This window comes from Asterias rubens, chromosome 8 (assembly GCF_902459465.1).
Source record: "Asterias rubens chromosome 8, eAstRub1.3, whole genome shotgun sequence".
NCBI lineage: Eukaryota > Metazoa > Echinodermata > Asteroidea > Forcipulatida > Asteriidae > Asterias > Asterias rubens.
In genome coordinates this window covers 18,412,279-18,429,738 of record NC_047069.1, presented here as the reverse complement: position 1 = coordinate 18,429,738, position 17,460 = coordinate 18,412,279, and the positions used below count along the sequence as shown (strand labels likewise).

At 41.7% G+C, this 17,460-nt stretch overlaps 1 protein-coding gene across 6 annotated transcripts in view; it reads left to right on the top strand.

Annotated features, from left to right (window-relative positions):
- Positions 1–16,665, top strand: part of LOC117293936 (C-Jun-amino-terminal kinase-interacting protein 4-like) — a 69,271-nt gene extending 52,606 nt beyond the window's left edge. For all 6 annotated transcript variants that reach the window (XM_033776434.1, XM_033776431.1, XM_033776429.1 and 3 more), the window contains 10 exons: positions 346–552; positions 1,933–2,137; positions 4,554–4,634; positions 5,401–5,468; positions 6,828–6,976; positions 11,120–11,291; positions 13,629–13,742; positions 14,635–14,811; positions 15,449–15,586; positions 16,519–16,665. In XM_033776434.1, the coding sequence (XP_033632325.1) occupies positions 346–552; positions 1,933–2,137; positions 4,554–4,634; positions 5,401–5,468; positions 6,828–6,976; positions 11,120–11,291; positions 13,629–13,742; positions 14,635–14,811; positions 15,449–15,586; positions 16,519–16,649 (1,442 nt within the window). In that variant the 3' untranslated portion in view covers positions 16,650–16,665. The remainder of the gene's footprint in view (positions 1–345; positions 553–1,932; positions 2,138–4,553; positions 4,635–5,400; positions 5,469–6,827; positions 6,977–11,119; positions 11,292–13,628; positions 13,743–14,634; positions 14,812–15,448; positions 15,587–16,518) is intronic.
- The last annotated feature ends 795 nt before the right edge of the window (positions 16,666–17,460 follow it).

Here is a 17,460-nt window from a genome sequence, read left to right as displayed (position 1 = left end):
ATGGATTTTATAAAATTACTTAGTTGCGTATTTTTAAGCTCCTTGTAAATGGAATCTATTGAACAAGAGTAGTCTTCAAAGTATTTGTTTGACTAAAAGAACCATCCTTTATTTTTAATTGTTTTTTTTTATAAATAAATAAATAAATAACAGTGGTTAACCGCCACTAACAGGTATCATAAAGTAAGAAATAGTAATAAAATTTAAAAAAATAAGAAAGCATTGAAAACATTCAATAAAATAAGTATAATATTTAGGAAAACCATTAAAAGCAAAAAAAATGTCTAAGTAAAACATTTTGTTGATTTTGACTTATTCGTTTCAAACTTATGCTGTTCCTTGCAGGGGATGGCAGTCAAAGCGAAGACGCGGCAGAATTCAAAGCGGAAGTCGGTGACACCAACTTCTCCAACATCGCCTCGGTCAAAGATGTCGAGCAGTCTATCACAACGGCAGCCACCACAGCACCCCTACAGGACACAGTCGGCATGGAGGGACTGGTACGTGAACAACACTTTGGGAGGAATGGGTCGACCTCAAGCACGGATACGGGTAAATAATAATAATGACTTAAGGTTTATTTAGCACATAATAATCAATACTTATTTTCATTTGTGCTTTACAAAAGAGTATATGCTTAAAGGCAGTGGACACTATTGGTAATTACACAAAATAACTATTAGCATAAAAACTTGAGAAACGGCCCCCTCTGAAGTATCGTAGTTTTCGAGAAAGAAGCAATTTTCCAAGAATTTGATTTTGAGACTACTACATTACTTTAGCACCATTTGTAAATCTCTTTTGAGTATTGTATGTTCTGACAACTCAATATACATATGTTACTGTTTATGTCACAGTGTGCACCATTTCTGCTGTTCTTTTTCATTCCATGAGATAGGAACATTCATAATATGTGCCAAAGTAAAGTTGTGAGATGCTTTTGGCCGTCATACCAACACGTGGTTGACTGTCACTGAATGCTTACCGACAATCCCCTGAAATAAACCAAGAATTCTGGAGAGGTACATGGAATGGGGAGTGAAAGGACAAAGCCAATGAGTGTACAAATAATGTATGTTTATGAGCCTTGAGGACATTTTAATGAGTTGAAAAATAGCATATTTGAATTAACGAGGCGAAGACTACCTTCACTCTTCCAATCAAATGACAAATTTCATTCGGGTGTATGTTAAAGTGTTAATATCTGGTGGCATGGAGGGTTGATGTTGTCTTGTCTTGAACATATTGGCTAGTCAGACAACTTGTGGAATGTTACATACTTTTCCCAAGATAACAATAACAACTCGCAAGGTGTCGTGTTTGACCAGCAGAGTGTGGGTTCGAATCCCGGTCGTGCCACTTGCTACGTAAAATTGGGCATTCTGCTCTGCCGGCCAGGCTTCGGACTGATGATAGTTGATACCCAAGCTTACATCCGTATGGACTGTAAGAGGGGTAACCCTGTTTCAGCCCTAGGAGTAGGTGGCAACGGCCTCTGAAAAAAATAATTGTAGCCCACACCTTGAAGTGGCCTTCTAGCGACTTGCATATAAAATTTTTTTTTAAGTATATGGCTCTGGCCTACAGGAATATTTTGTTGGGTCTAGAACATGCCACACTTTTGAGGCACTCCCTTAATGTAGAACTGACCTGGGCTTGATTTCACAAACATCGAGATTCATCTTTTGGCTGTTAATTTTATCAAAGTGATTGGTATTTTTACAGCACACTTTGCTTAACAATTCTGTTCGTAAGTGTAATATAATCCCACTGAAAGCCACACCCACTTCACACAAACTGGTTCTACTGATGACCAGAAGCCCATAGGAACTCAGCTGCAATGAGCTAGGGTTTTTTTTTCCTTTGATGATTGATGCAATGTGACCATAATCATTTCATTATAATTTCATTTGATTATATTCACCCTTACAGAGACTTCAGGTGACCCTCTCGGTGTGACCAATGACTCCATCCCGACCGAGATGCTGAGGAGACATCGGTCAAGCACGGCCGGAGCGAGTGACCTTCTGAAGGACGGTCTGTCCGCCGCGCCGACCGAGAATGACGTCATGTACGAGGAGGCTGAGAAGATGAGTAGTATTAAACCGACGATGTGGCTGGGCGCTCAGGATGGCTGGTAAGTTGAAACGATTGTCTGAAACTCAGTCTGCCCTCGCCAAAGTACAGACACGAAACATCAAATTTATGTACATGGCAAAACTGGTTAATCTTTGGCCAAGTTCAGAGAAGAACTATAGTTGACAATAGTTTGACCAAACACTGTACGAGTCAATGCTAGGTGGACTACGCTAGTCGACTCAAGCTCTTGTGTTTCTGATCAGTAGACTGTGGGTTGGAGTTCCAGTCTTGGCGCTTGTGTCTTTAAGTAGGACACTAAACCATTTATGCTGCATCCTTCGGACGGGATGAATGCTGTAGGGCCGGTGTGTTGTAAAATGAATGTGGAAGAACCCAATACACTCAGCGATGTTCCGAGAAGGTGTTTTGTTTGCCCATGTATTTTCTGGTATGGCTGCCTGCAGATTGTGCCTCGTGGTGCTATGTAAATAAATGGGTCTTATCTTGAACATAGCTTCACATACCTTGTCAAAAAATAATGGGTCCTTTGAGACACCCTTGGGTGTGATAAAGCACTAAACTGCGCCAATAAAGTATCTAAACACTTACAAATGGTCAGATATATCGGAACCTGAAACAGTATGCCAAAATATAATTATTCATTTCGAGTCACCGTTAATTTCTGCACATTTTGACACATCTTGTGTTGCGCTACGATGTTGTTTGGTGGATTTACGGGCACTTGAGTGGCTTAAGGTCGAATTTCAAAAGTTGCAAAAGCCCCTATTCAAGCTAAATCGTTGTATTGTGACGAGTAAGATCGGCGTTTCTTTTGCCCGCCTTTTATAAATGATTTTTTTGGTCGCGTTTTGGATAAATCGGTTGCGATGAACATCAGCAATAATTGTCAGTAACCAAGCAAAGGGGTCAAAGATGGGAGGCATACAACAATGGTAAGCAAGGAAAGGTGTTTCAAGATAACAGGAAAGATGGCTCAAACGACCAAACAGGAAAGAGGACGGACCGTTTGTTTGATAGAAGCCGGTAGGTCGATGCGAGCTGCAGCTCATCAGGTGAAAACGTCACCAGCGACGGTCAGTAAATGGTGGAATCGCTACCAAGCACAGGGAAACGTGGACGACCTGCCAAGGAGTGGCCGTCCGAGGGTGACTTCTGCAGCAGAAGAAGAAAGTGAACAAAGCCATAAAGCCTGACACCACTCTCGAGGGGTTTGCAACGCATCCTGATCAGGAAATGGCAGGGGATTGACCAGGGACAGATCAGAGGTCTCATTGAGAGTATGAGAAGACGACTCCTTGCCACTCAGGACAATGATGGAGGACACAACAAGAATGGAGGACAGGATAACAGCAGTTTTAGAGTTAAAGATACGCCAATTAATTTCATGGTCATGTAAACGAAACGAGTTTGTGTCTTTTGTCTTCATTTTGTCTGAGTGTGATGCTTATGTGAGTTCCCTTTTGGAATTGGGGTGAATAGGGGCTTTTGCAACTTTTGAAATTCGACCTTAAGCCACTCAAGTGTCCATAAATCCACCAAACAACATCGTAGCGCAACACAAGATGTGTCAAAACGTGCAGAAATTAACGGTGAATAGAAACGAACAATTAATTTTTTGTATACTATTTCAGGTTCCGATAAATCTGACCATTTGTAAGTGTTTAGATACTTTATTGGCGCAGTTTATATAAGAACTTGGAATTAGTTCTATCCAACCTTGCAGTCTATCCAACCTTGTTCCTCCTGTCAGGGTGTTTGAGCGTGAGACCAGGGCCCAATTTCATAGCTCTGCTTACCGCCGAATTCTGCGCTTACGAACACGATTCCCCGCTTATGTGCAAGCGCCGAATTTCTGCGCTAGCCTTATAAGCGTAGAATGCCTAGTAACGTGAAGTACGCACGCGCAGAAGCCCAAATTCGCCGCTAACCCGTGAAATACGCTTGCCGTAAGCACAGAATTTCCTGCTTTTCCGTAAGCGCCGTTTCTGTGCTTACGGTAAGCAGAGCCATGAAATTGGGCCCAGGTTTTCTGCTTGTTCTCATCCCTATACTGTGGCTGTGCCTAGATGTAGAACAAAGAGCTAGTCCAGTAGCTTTTTCCATCGTACTGCATCTCTTTGGAACTCCTTGCCTGGTGCATGTTTCCCTTCATCCTATGATCTTTTTAAGAGGAATATAAATTCCTACCTTCAGCTCCACTGAGTTTCTGTATTTCTATGTTTGTCTTCCTCATAGCCCTTTACCTAGAGTGGCTTTTATTTTTGTTTTGGGCGAACTTGCATACACAACTTTTTTTTTAAAGCTTTCTTTTTGTCCTTCTCACTGGCTACCAGATGCTTACCGCTGCCGACCAAACAAGATATTGAGTTGTCTTCATTTCTTTCAGAGAGCCTACGCAACTCAAATGACTAATGCTACATGTACCTCTTCTGCTGTCTTGTATTTTCCTCCAGGTTGCTCGTCCACTCTGCCGTATCTCAGTGGAGAAGGTGTCTTCATTCTATTAAACTCAAAGAGTCAATCTTATCTATAGTGTAAGTATCTAAAACTTGTCAATGGGCCATATTTTTGACCGCGTGAGGGCGTTTTCAATCACTTCCGGGGGTGTATTTACTCATACCCAAAACAGTTATTAAAGATTGGAACACATTACAGTGTATCACCACAGTAGTCTAATCCATCACGGACAATAAGACTTTTAAAGGAGCCTTTATAATCCACCTCTAAAGCAAATTTACTACGCCTGCAGGGCGAATCGCGTATACCCCCAGAAGTGATAAAAATACTTTTTATAGCGCCCCGCGCGGTCAAAAATAAGGCGCATTAAGTGAGATTTGTGGTAGCGCCATGTGGTTTCATGTGGTTCGGAAAAGACCTGGTGGTTGACAACTTAATGTTTCGATCAGTATGCTCTGGTCGTCTGTAGGAAAATGCTGGACTCTGTTGCTAGATGCTGCTTACGTATGTGCTGCCTTGTTGAATAAAGCCAGGTTCATACTTCCTAAGAATGCGAATGCGATGCGAATTTGACGTCGCAACTATGATTTCGCTGCGATATTTGCAAAAGAGTTGAGCACAACTCAACCCATGCGAATTATTTGTTGCGAAAATGTGACGTCAACATGCGTATCGCATTCGCATTCGCAGAAAGTATGAACCGGGTTTAACTGGGATTTGGGCTTGGCTTGATGGTGCCGGAAGGCAGGAACTTGGTAAGGATAAGGAAAATTTGTTCTTTGTTACGCCCAAAATATTTTGCAGCTTGATATAGAACTGTTTCTTTTTATTAATCTTTTGTAGGCACACCAAAGGTCGCGTCCTGGCGGCTCTAGCCAATGGCACGTTAGCAGTCTTCCACAGGTCAACAGGTCAGTTTAGGGTCAACATAATTTCAAGACATCTCACATTTATCAGATTCAACTGCAGTTTTTTTTTTTTTTTTTTTGAGTGGAAAAATCATCGCCTGGTCGGCCTGTATTTTATTTGCATTCAAGACAAAATAAACATTTGGTTTTTGTAACCGTTCGATGTTTGTAATACTAAATATATGCCTGTAAAAGAACCCAGTTACACTTATCGCTATGAGGAGGGGTTTGCCCTGGTGTTTTACTCGGTGGCTATTGAATGAGTTGTAAAACTTTACAAGTAGATCAATCGGTCTCATACTAAAAATATAATAATAATAAGAGTTGCAATGCGCACATACCCACCCTGGTGGGTGTTCAAGGCACAGTAAAACCATAAACAAAAACAAACAAAACAAAATTAGTCAATGAAAACATGTGACATTAGATCAGATTTGAGAAGAGATTTGTATTTTGTGGTACAAAAACAAGATCTAAGATTAAGTGGTAGAGAGTTCCAGATGTGTGGCGCAGCTGAAGGAAAAGACCTGTCACCCCATGAGTGTCGAGACATGGGTTCAATGAGGAGAAGCATGGAACTTGAGCGAAGATTCCTTGATGGAGTGTAAACTTGAAAACAAATAAAAGCTGATAAATGGTAATAAATAATGACAAGCGGTTTTTTATGCCTGTAAATCCAGCACTATAGAAAAATTAGAGGTAAAATTTGCATCAAGGATAAAGAATATCATTTGGTTGATTTGTGTTAGCACTGTATACTCAGTTCTGTGAATACCACCTATGTAATGTGGGATTTTTTTATTTTTATTTTTGCATGTGGGATTTTTTTTCTCACAGAACCCAGGAAAATACAAAGTATGCAGTGCTTACACACATCCGTGTAAAAACTAAATAATATTCTTTATCCCAATGCAAATTAATCATCTATTATTATCATTTCTTGATACTTCTCTTCATTTCATGAAATCCTAGGATTAATCCTATCTTGAGTTAGGATCAATCTTAAGGTCTGCATGCTACAGTGCAGGGTTGGGACTCGTACTAAGTCCTAACATTAATCTTAAGTTAGGAAGAGTTTGGTGAAATCAACGGCTGAATAACTACCACATCCTAGACCTTGGACGTCCACAGCAGTCAATCTGATGCATGGTCCTAGTCTATGATAGAATGTGTCGGATATAAGAAGCCACTATTATATTATTGTTACTTTTTTTTTGTAGATGAACAATGGGACCTGAATAACTACCATATCCTAGACCTTGGGCGTCCACAGCAGTCTATGCGATGCATGGTCCTAGTCTATGAAAGAATGTGTCGGAGATAAGAAGCCACTGTTATATTATTGTTTCTATTTATTCATAGATGGACAATGGGACCTGAATAACTACCATATACTAGACCTTGGACGTCCACAACAGTCTATCCGATGCATGGTCCTAGTCTATGATAGAATGTGGTGTGGTCTCAGGAACAAGGTTCACGTTATTCATCCACAAACATTGAAAGTTGAGGTGAGTACAGTAGAAATGAAATTTATTTATTTGGTTAAAGGCAGTGGACACTTTTAGTAATTACTCAAAATAATTATTATCATAAAACCTTACTTGGTAATAAGTAATGGGGAGAGGTTGACATTGTGAGAACCGGCTCCCTCTGAAGTGACGTAGTTCTTGAGTAAGAAGTAATTTTCCAGGAATTTGATTTCGAGACCTCAGATTTAGAATTTGAGGTCTCGATATCAAGCATCTGAAAGCACACAACTTCGTGTGACAAGGGTGTTTTTTCTTTCACTATTATCTTGCAACTTCGACGACCGATTGAGCTCAAATATTCACTTGTTTGTTATTTTATGCATATGTTGAGATACACCAAGTGAGAAGACTAGTGTCCAGTGTCTTTAAATTATTTATTCTGATTGAGAAGCCAAGGGTTCTCAGAGAAGCGACAACAACTTCTTAAAAAAAAAAATAATAAACAAATCTAAGCAATACATCAACATTAAAAGAAAACAGTGTTGAGATGGCTTTTAGATGGGTGGGATTTCTTTTCATTTATTTTGGTTGTGAAAAAAAGGGATTCTCAGAAAATCAAACTTAATCACTATGTACTAGCCAATAACTCAAATTGGATATTGAATAATGTTTTATTGTCACTTGTAAAAAAAATTAAAATATTTGTACAGTGCAGTGAAATGCCTTTTGGTTTTGTGTGTCTAAAAATATGTTGTACAAAAATGCACACTAAAAATTGACCATTTATACAAAAATACATTGAATATATAATATAAACATTTATGGAAAGTATTACAATATACAGGCGAAATACGAAAGATAAAAATAGCACGATAGAATTAAAATCAGAAAAAAGACATTAATGATTAAAATCTGCCGGTTACAACCAAACAGCTGTGGGGTAAATAGAGAGAAGACAAGGAAGGAAATTTCAGTTTTAGATGTGGGAGGAAAAACCAAAGAGAATTATTTACGCAACTAGGTAGGGACTAAAACCCGATCCACATGGGGCCCTGGGAATGAAGTCATGGTCCTGGAGGTGGAAGAGCGAGGAAAGATACCACTAGGCTAACCCTACTGACCATTTCTCTTGCACCTCCCTACCACGAAGTCATGGTCCTAGAGGTGGAAGAGCGAGGAAAGACACCACTAGGCTAACCCTACTGACCATTTCTCTTGCACCTCCCTACCACGAAGTCATGGTCCTAGAGGTGGAAGAGCGAGGAAAGATACCACTAGGCTAACCCTACTGACCATTTCTCTTGCACCTCCCTACCACGAAGTCATGGTCCTAGAGGTGGAAGAGCGAGGAAAGATACCACTAGGCTAACCCTACTGACCATTTCTCTTGCACCTCCCTACCACGAAGTCATGGTGCTAGAGGTGGAAGAGCGAGGAAAGATACCACTAGGCTAACCCTACTGACCATTTCTCTTGCACCTCCCTACCACGAAGTCATGGTCCTAGAGGTGGAAGAGCGAGGAAAGATACCACTAGGCTAACCCTACTGACCATTTCTCTTGCACCTCCCTACCACGAAGTCATGGTCCTAGAGGTGGAAGAGCGAGGAAAGATACCACTAGGCTAACCCTACTGACCATTTCTCTTGCACCTCCCTACCACGAAGTCATGGTCCTAGAGGTGGAAGAGCGAGGAAAGATACCACTAGGCTAACCCTACTGACCATTTCTCTTGCACCTCCCTACCACGAAGTCATGGTCCTAGAGGTGGAAGAGCGAGGAAAGATACCACTAGGCTAACCCTACTGACCATTTCTCTTGCACCTCCCTACCACGAAGTCATGGTCCTGGAGGTGGAAGAGCGAGGAAAGATACCACTAGGCCAACCCTACTGACCATTTCTCTTGCACCTCCCTACCACGAAGTAATGGTCCTAGAGGTGGAAGAGCGAGGAAAGATACCACTAGGCTAACCCTACTGACCATTTCTCTTGCACCGCCCTACCACGAAGTAATGGTCCTAGAGGTGGAAGAGCGAGGAAAGATACCACTAGGCCAACCCTACTGACCATTTCTCTTGCACCTCCCTACCACGAAGTCATGGTCCTAGAGGTGGAAGAGCGAGGAAAGATACCACTAGGCTAACCCTACTGACCATTTCTCTTGCACCTCCCTACCACGAAGTCATGGTCCTAGAGGTGGAAGAGCGAGGAAAGATACCACTAGGCTAACCCTACTGACCATTTCTCTTGCACCTCCCTACCACGAAGTCATGGTCCTAGAGGTGGAAGAGCGAAGAAAGATACCACTAGGCCAACCCTACTGACCATTTCTCTTGCACCTCCATACCACGAAGTCATGGTCCTAGAGGTGGAAGAGCGAGGAAAGATACCACTAGGCTAACCCTACTGATCATTTCTCTTGCACCTCCCTACCACGAAGTCATGGTCCTAGAGGTGGAAGAGCGAGGAAAGATACCACTAGGCCAACCCTACTGACCATTTCTCTTGCACCTCCCTACCACGAAGTCATGGTCCTAGAGGTGGAAGAGCGAGGAAAGATACCACTAGGCTAACCCTACTGACCATTTCTCTTGCACCTCCCTACCACGAAGTCATGGTCCTAGAGGTGGAAGAGCGAGGAAAGATACCACTATGCTAACCCTACTGACCATTTCTCTTGCACCTCCCTACCACGAAGTCATGGTCCTAGAAGTGGAAGAGCGAGGAAAGACACCACTAGGCTAACCCTACTGACCATTTCTCTTGCACCTCCCTACCACGAAGTAATGGTCCTAGAGGTGGAAGAGCGAGGAAAGATACCACTAGGCCAACCCTACTGACCATTTCTCTTGCACCTCCCTACCACGAAGTCATGGTCCTAGAGGTGGAAGAGCGAGGAAAGATACCACTATGCTAACCCTACTGACCATTTCTCTTGCACCTCCCTACCACGAAGTCATGGTCCTAGAGGTGGAAGAGCGAGGAAAGATACCACTATGCTAACCCTACTGACCATTTCTCTTGCACCTCCCTACCACAAAGTCATGGTCCTAGAGGTGGAAGAGCGAGGAAAGATACCACTAGGCCAACCCTACTGACCATTTCTCTTGCACCTCCCTACCACGAAGTCATGGTCCTAGAGGTGGAAGAGCGAGGAAAGATACCACTATGCTAACCCTACTGACCATTTCTCTTGCACCTCCCTACCACGAAGTCATGGTCCTAGAGGTGGAAGAGCGAGGAAAGATACCACTAGGCTAACCCTACTGACCATTTCTCTTGCACCTCCCTACCACGAAGTCATGGTCCTAGAGGTGGAAGAGCGAGGAAAGATTCCACTAGGCTAACCCTACTGACCATTTCTCTTGCACCTCCCTACCACGAAGTCATGGTCCTAGAGGTGGAAGAGCGAGGAAAGATACCACTAGGCTAACCCTACTGACCATTTCTCTTGCACCTCCCTACCACGAAGTCATGGTCCTAGAGGTGGAAGAGCGAGGAAAGATACCACTATGCTAACCCTACTGACCATTTCTCTTGCACCTCCCTACCACGAAGTCATGGTCCTAGAGGTGGAAGAGCGAGGAAAGATACCACTATGCTAACCCTACTGACCATTTCTCTTGCACCTCCCTACCACGAAGTCATGGTCCTAGAGGTGGAAGAGCGAGGAAAGATACCACTAGGCTAACCCTACTGACCATTTCTCTTGCACCTCCCTACCACGAAGTCATGGTCCTAGAGGTGGAAGAGCGAGGCAAGATACCACTAGGCCAACCCTACTGACCATTTCTCTTGCACCTCCCTACCACGAAGTCATGGTCCTAGAGGTGGAAGAGCGAGGAAAGATACCACTAGGCTAACCCTACTGACCATTTCTCTTGCACCTCCCTACCACGAAGTCATGGTCCTAGAGGTGGAAGAGCGAGGAAAGATACCACTAGGCCAACCCTACTGACCATTTCTCTTGCACCTCCCTACCACCCATAATTGTTAAGTGTCTTAGTAGAGTACGAGACTCAAACCTGCTGGTAAAATACACCAGCATGTTAGGTAGCTTTGATAACTATAACCAAGCTTAATATTTATTAATAGTTGATTCTGATAATTTTTGTTTGTGTTGGGTTTTTTTTTATTGTTCTTGAACCAAAATCTTGATTCCTTACTTTGTGTTTTTTACAGCGGTCATTTGACGCCCATCCAAGGAAAGAGAGCCAAGTCCGGCAGCTTGCCTGGCAGGGAGATGGAGTGTGGGTCTCGATCAGACTAGATAGCACGCTGCGATTGTATCACGCACACACTTACCAACATCTACAAGACGTTGATATTGAGCCTTACGTTAGCAAGATGCTTGGTAAGTCATGTGGTTGTCATGTGGCTTTATGCTCAACCACAAGAGGGCGCTATACAAGGTTTAAAATCAGAGCTGGTTAATAGACCTTTCTTTTGCAATGTCATAGTCTGAGTTTTTGCGAACCCAGGTTGGAAAACTATGGAAGGCCATACTGCAACTGGCTAGCGCCCTCCTGCGAGGCTGCTTCCCGTCCAAGATCATTTTGTTTTGGGCCGAAGACTAATATTTGTGTATGTCTTCACCCAACAGGTAAAGATCTTGTTATATTTTGTTTTTAATTGTTTTCATAATTACTACTTAGATTAGTTGGTATTTAATAAGCTCTATCTAAGTTTCATTTTGTTTATAGAATGTTTTTGACTTTAGTGGATATTTAATAATAATATTAATTATATTTATTCGGCAAACACATTAACAAGCACATGTACACATTACAAATATTTAAGAAAACAAAGTAAAACAACAGTGGGGAGCCCAGGAGAGTATCAAAGTTTAAAAAAAATAACTATCGCCAAAAGGCGTATGTCTCCTAAATCCCCAAAAATACATAAAGGCAAGAGAGGGCATATAAAAAAGCACAGAAGATAAAACAAATCACTGAACTTTTGCAACACAACGCTAGCTATTTGCTGGCTTGCAATGTTAAGAATTATTTAGTACCTGTAGTCGTCGTCGTCCTATGAGTCATGGCTGATCCTTTGTGACCCTTGTTATGATGGAGTTCCACTTATGTCTATCCAGTGCAGATCAATATGCATCGTTAATTGATAGGCCCGTGAGTTCTTTGATTCTGTCTGTCCAACAAAGTTTTTGACAGCCACGGGCAGGACTACTTGAAACACATCCTTGCACAAAGATCTTCTCGAGGTTGTCCCCCTCTCTTCTGGATATGTGACCAAAGTATTGAAGCTTGTTTCTGTTTATTTTTGAGGACAAGGTTGGTTATCTTCTCCTATCAGGTTTCTAACAAAAGCATTGGTTTTGTGTTCTTGCCATGATATTCTAAGCATCCCCTCCAGCACCACATCTCGAAAGCGTTGATCCAGTTCCTGTCTGCTTTTCCCACAGCCCATGTTTCAGACCCATAGTATAGGTGACTATTGGGAAGACGAGAGATTTCTTGAGTTGGATTTTGGTAGTTCTGGAGATCCCTCTGTCCTTCCAGATGTCAGTCAAGGAGATGGTTGATGTTCTGGCCATAGCCCGAGACTTTCCTAATAATCTTAGCAGTGTTACTGCCTGTGCAGTTTTGGAAATCTTTTAGTTTATTTCACGACTGTTTTGGAAATAACGTGTTTATATTGCGTTTCACCATTAATTTGCCTTAAGACCAAGATGGCAGTCGCGTCCTTAATTTTGACGCAAAACCGCGGGTATTGTTTATTGTTTCATTGTTCATTCTTTTAAAGTTTAGTTTATGTAATTATTATTGTATATTCTGTATAAATCATTCTGTTTTGGGTCGAAGACTGATGCTGACTTCTTTGTGTGTTTTTCTTCGCCCAGCAGATCCACCGTTTTGACTGATTGTAAATAAAACTAAAGAGCTACTACAAGCATACTAGCCGTCTCTGCCCATACTCATTCCAAGGGTCACAGACAGTTTGCAGAAAATGTATAATTTGTTCAGAACATCTGTTATTAAACACAACTGTTAACACATTGAACCGTCCACACCAACCTGTTCAGTTTATATACATGTATCAACAACAGAAAGGTCTATTGACCCCTTGCACGAACGTCACACGCGGGCAACTGTCGTACGCTAACCCTTTTGTTGGCAATTATGTTTATGTGTAAACGCTGCATCGTCTAAAAATGCGTACCTCACTTCACTGAATAACGCACAGTGACATTTCCCACCAGTATTGCGCCTCTACGATTATCCTGATGATGACGTCAGGTGAATTGGGTCAGTTGAGAGAGTTGCACAATCTTGGGAGTAGAAGCCATTTTGTGTCAAGTAAATGCATGGGCAAACACAGGGTGACAGACTATAATAGTCTGCCCAATGTGTTGTTGACTGCATTTTGACTTAAAAATGTGTCCTGCAATTACGTGACCAAAGAAACTGGTCCCTCCATGTCGCAACTCTCTCAATACACAGCTCTGGTTTAAACAAAATCGTTTGTTGAGCTGTTAAATATAAATTGAGATCATTTAAAAATGTAGTTTCCTTTAGAAAGTTTGTCTTATTGTTGACTTCTGAATTTTTTTTCTTTTTTATTTGGTGAAAAAAAGTGTTGGCAACATATTGATTAATTATTTCCATTGTTTTTGTTGTTCTTCTTATTTAAACCATTTATAAAATCTGTTTTTAAAAACCTGTTATTTCAGGTACGGGAAAACTTGGATTCTCCTTTGTACGCATCACTGCACTAATGATAGCTTGCAACCGGCTATGGGTGGGTACCGGCAATGGTGTCATCATCTCAATACCACTCACTGAATGTAAGTCACTTTTTTGCATTTTTATGTCCCAGTCGGGTTTGATTCCCACCCAAGGCAGTTTAGTAGCCATGGGCAGTGCGCCGTCTCGATACCTCTTGTCACTTGCCCCTAGTAGGGAAGCACTGAAAATATTACCGATTGGTTTGCCAAAAGTGACTGCTTTGCGCACATGCATGTTTAAAACATTCAAGTGCTTGTAGGTTGTCGGGCGCTAAGTGATGGCATGATATCCCTCCTACTTTAGTCTGATTTCCGATTTTTTCTTCTTCTTTTTTTCTTGGCAAAATCAGAAAGCCGCGAATGTATAGCCAGAAAAATATATTAAACCATACCTTGTGAACAATTAGGTGAACCATTAGGTGAACAATTAGGTCAGCCCATTTGCTCAAAAATTAGTTTCCGACTCTTTTCCAAGAAAAAACTACTCCACTACATGTACGTCGCACTTCTCATCTTCAAATGTCTCCATCATCACAGCTTCACAGTACCTTGATCGCTGTATCCAGTACCAGTACCTTGATCGCTGTATCCAGCTTCATGTTTCTGGTCGGTCTGGTTTTTGATCCTGCTGTGATGATATGCTGCTGTCGGAACATAGGTCCAAACACACAAACACATACGAAGCCTTGACAACTGCCAGCCCGAAACTTTGGAACAGTATACCGTCTCATATCAGATCACTGGACACTGTTTCTTCGTTCAAAAACAACTTAAAAAATCACCGGTTTCCAGTTGCCTGTTCATTGCCTGTTGTTGCTGAGCCCCATGATCTTGATGCAATGGCGCCATGCAAATCTGGTTATTATAATTATTATAGCTATCAAGCCTGTACATGTGTATCATCCCTGATAGTGAACAAAAATTGTATCATATTTTTACTGTGATTAAACAGCAACCAAACCAACGCCAGCCGGTGGAAGTCGTCCCGGGGCGGTCATCAGAGTCTACTCAGACAGTAGATCAGACAATGTTCGCCCAGGGAATGTCATACCATTCTGTAGTATCACTCAGGCTCAACTCTCCTTCCATGGACACAGGGACGCTGTCAAGTTCTTTGTCGCCATTCCAGGTAAAACTTGGGGTTTGTTACGAGATTGTAGGCCAAGTTTGCGCAAGATTTTGTTGACTATAGTTCAAATTCAAACTCTGGTGTTTCTGATCAGCAGAGTGTGGGTTCGAGTCCCCAGCTGTGACTCCTTGAACTGTGCTCTTATCAAAAAGATAAGGGGTTCACCCCGGTGTTCTTGGTTTGACTGGCTGCATATTGCCGCACAGCACCTTGTAAACCACTACATCGTGCTATTTTAAAGGAGTAGGTCTTATATATCAATCGTAGCTCCACATTACCTTGCAGACAAATACTGAATGTTGAAGTGCACTGAGCAAAGGATATGAGTGCTTTTTATTATAACTATAATTGGACTATGCTACATTATACAACTGTTGCACGCTGTGACAGGGTCCATGGTTTTGTACCCCCAAGGGGGAAAATGTCACCCGAGGCAAAGCACCCGAGGGTGTGCAAAACCCATGGACCCCAAATGACAGCGTGCAACAATTGTTTTGTTATACTTTGGTAACATGATTATTCCTCTTCTCATGTTGTCATCTTCAAACATTAAAACGACGGAGTATGCGTTTAAGTTTTTCCACAAAAAAAGAGTTGATGGAGCTTGCACATTTTTCTTTCGTCATCTTTCTCTCAGGTACAGCAGGTAGCGTCACTACAACCGCTTCAGGTTCAACCCTCGATACCGCACCAGGCAAGAGTGCCATGGAGAAGGCAGTCGCTAAGAACATGTTGGTGATGAGTGGTGGAGAGGGGTACATTGACTTCAGGGCAGGTCAGTTATATGTGCCTTTCCCCCTTCCTCTTCCCTGCTTATTCATTTAGCTTAAATGAATATTCATAAATAACTCAGACAGTTTCGCTATTCCTATTGGTGGAGAGCACATCATGTGGGGGTGTTTAAACATTTGATAATGACCAGTGTTTATAACCAGTTGTGAGCGGGACAGTTTCTTCATTCCTATTGGTCGAGAGCAACGGCTGGAACAGTTGTTCCACATTACGTGATACGCGCGACGTGCACAGCAATCTCCTTATAAGGAGTTGTTTACTCGAGGGCCTTGCCATTTCATAGCTGGAGGGGTGTTGTGTTGAAAGAAATCATTGAACAATTATAATTTTTGCATTTATTTTACTTTTTGACCAAAAAGTGTTGATGTCTTTTGACCGAAAAGGTATTTATGAATGGGAATCAAAGTGTGTTGATTCGGTTTTCAACTAGTGGTTTAAACCTGCGAGGCCTGGTTCTTGATAATTTACCTTGACTTCATCTCAGTAATTATCAAGAACCAGGCCTCGTTGGGTTTAAACCACTAGTTGAAAACCGAATCAACACACTTTGATTCCCTTAATTACATTCGCACACCAATTTTTGCATTATTTTGAATAACGCAATAAATTGTAAATGATATATTATCGTGAATAAAATAAATCGCCCAAGCTTAGTTGGAAAACTATGGAAAGCCATAAATGCAGATCAAAAACAGATAGCCATAGTTTGTAGAAATGTTACACAAATATTAAAAACGAGTTGAACTTGTTGAAAACAAATCAACAAGTCATAAGAGATATTTCACCTCATGAATCTTTACAGAAAGTGATGAATTTGATCACAATTTGTTTTAACACATTTCAAGCTTTTGCCAACCGGTACACTTTGTGTAAGTTTGTTTATTGTTCTCAATTTTTTTAAATAATTTTATTTAGGTGATGGTGACGATGAAGATGAAAATGCAAGCAGTAATAACTATGGCGACGAACTCACCAACTCATCTCGCGTTGCTAGGAACGAGAGAAGCCATCTCATTGTCTGGCAGGTGGCTGGTGTGACCGAGTGAACCAAACCTCCTTGACACAATGCCACTGTCTCCCGTTTCTATCAATGACTCTGAAATATTCGGCACAGTTTTATGGAGATCCGCTTCACAGAAAACATTGCTTAGTTAATTGATGGGGAGCCAGTGGGGATGTAGGTGTGGTATATTTGCATTCGGCCGGTAACCTGTTTCTGTCAAACCAAACCGAGAGATTATACCATTTGTGTTCACTATCTCTGTACTTAGCAAATTTGTTGGCGGCTTTTGTTACTGCTTACAAAAACCACTACACTTTGGCTTGATAGTCGCCTAAACACTCATTTTTTGCACTGTGAGCTTTTGTTCTTGATTAAGGCTGTATGCCCATCGGCAGTTTCAGCTTTGGCTGTTGCTACCGGCTTCCAGTGCTTCAACACTTGTTGACATGGTGATGAAGCCATAGCCACTTGTTCGGAACTGGCTTGATGGTCTTATAGTGTAGGGATCTAATCAGGGATCTAATCTCATTAACACTAATTTGCTAAGCACAGTTGGAGTAGTTGGTAACCGGCCCCAAATACCATATGATATGAAGTGTTTGTGACTGGTTCTCTGGTTATTATGTGCTACGCTCACAGACAAATGGTTAAGCAATGTTTTCTTTTTGTGAATATTGAGTCTTTGTCGCTTAAAAGGTGTACACTCTGTATGAGATCACAATGTAAGTAAAAGCCTGTATGTGCTATATTCAAATTGAAATGCAGAACAAGCCAGAGCGTGGAAAATGCAAATTCACTCCAAAGTTCTTCAATAGCTCATACATTCTTTCATTCATTGATTCGGTTCTTTCTTC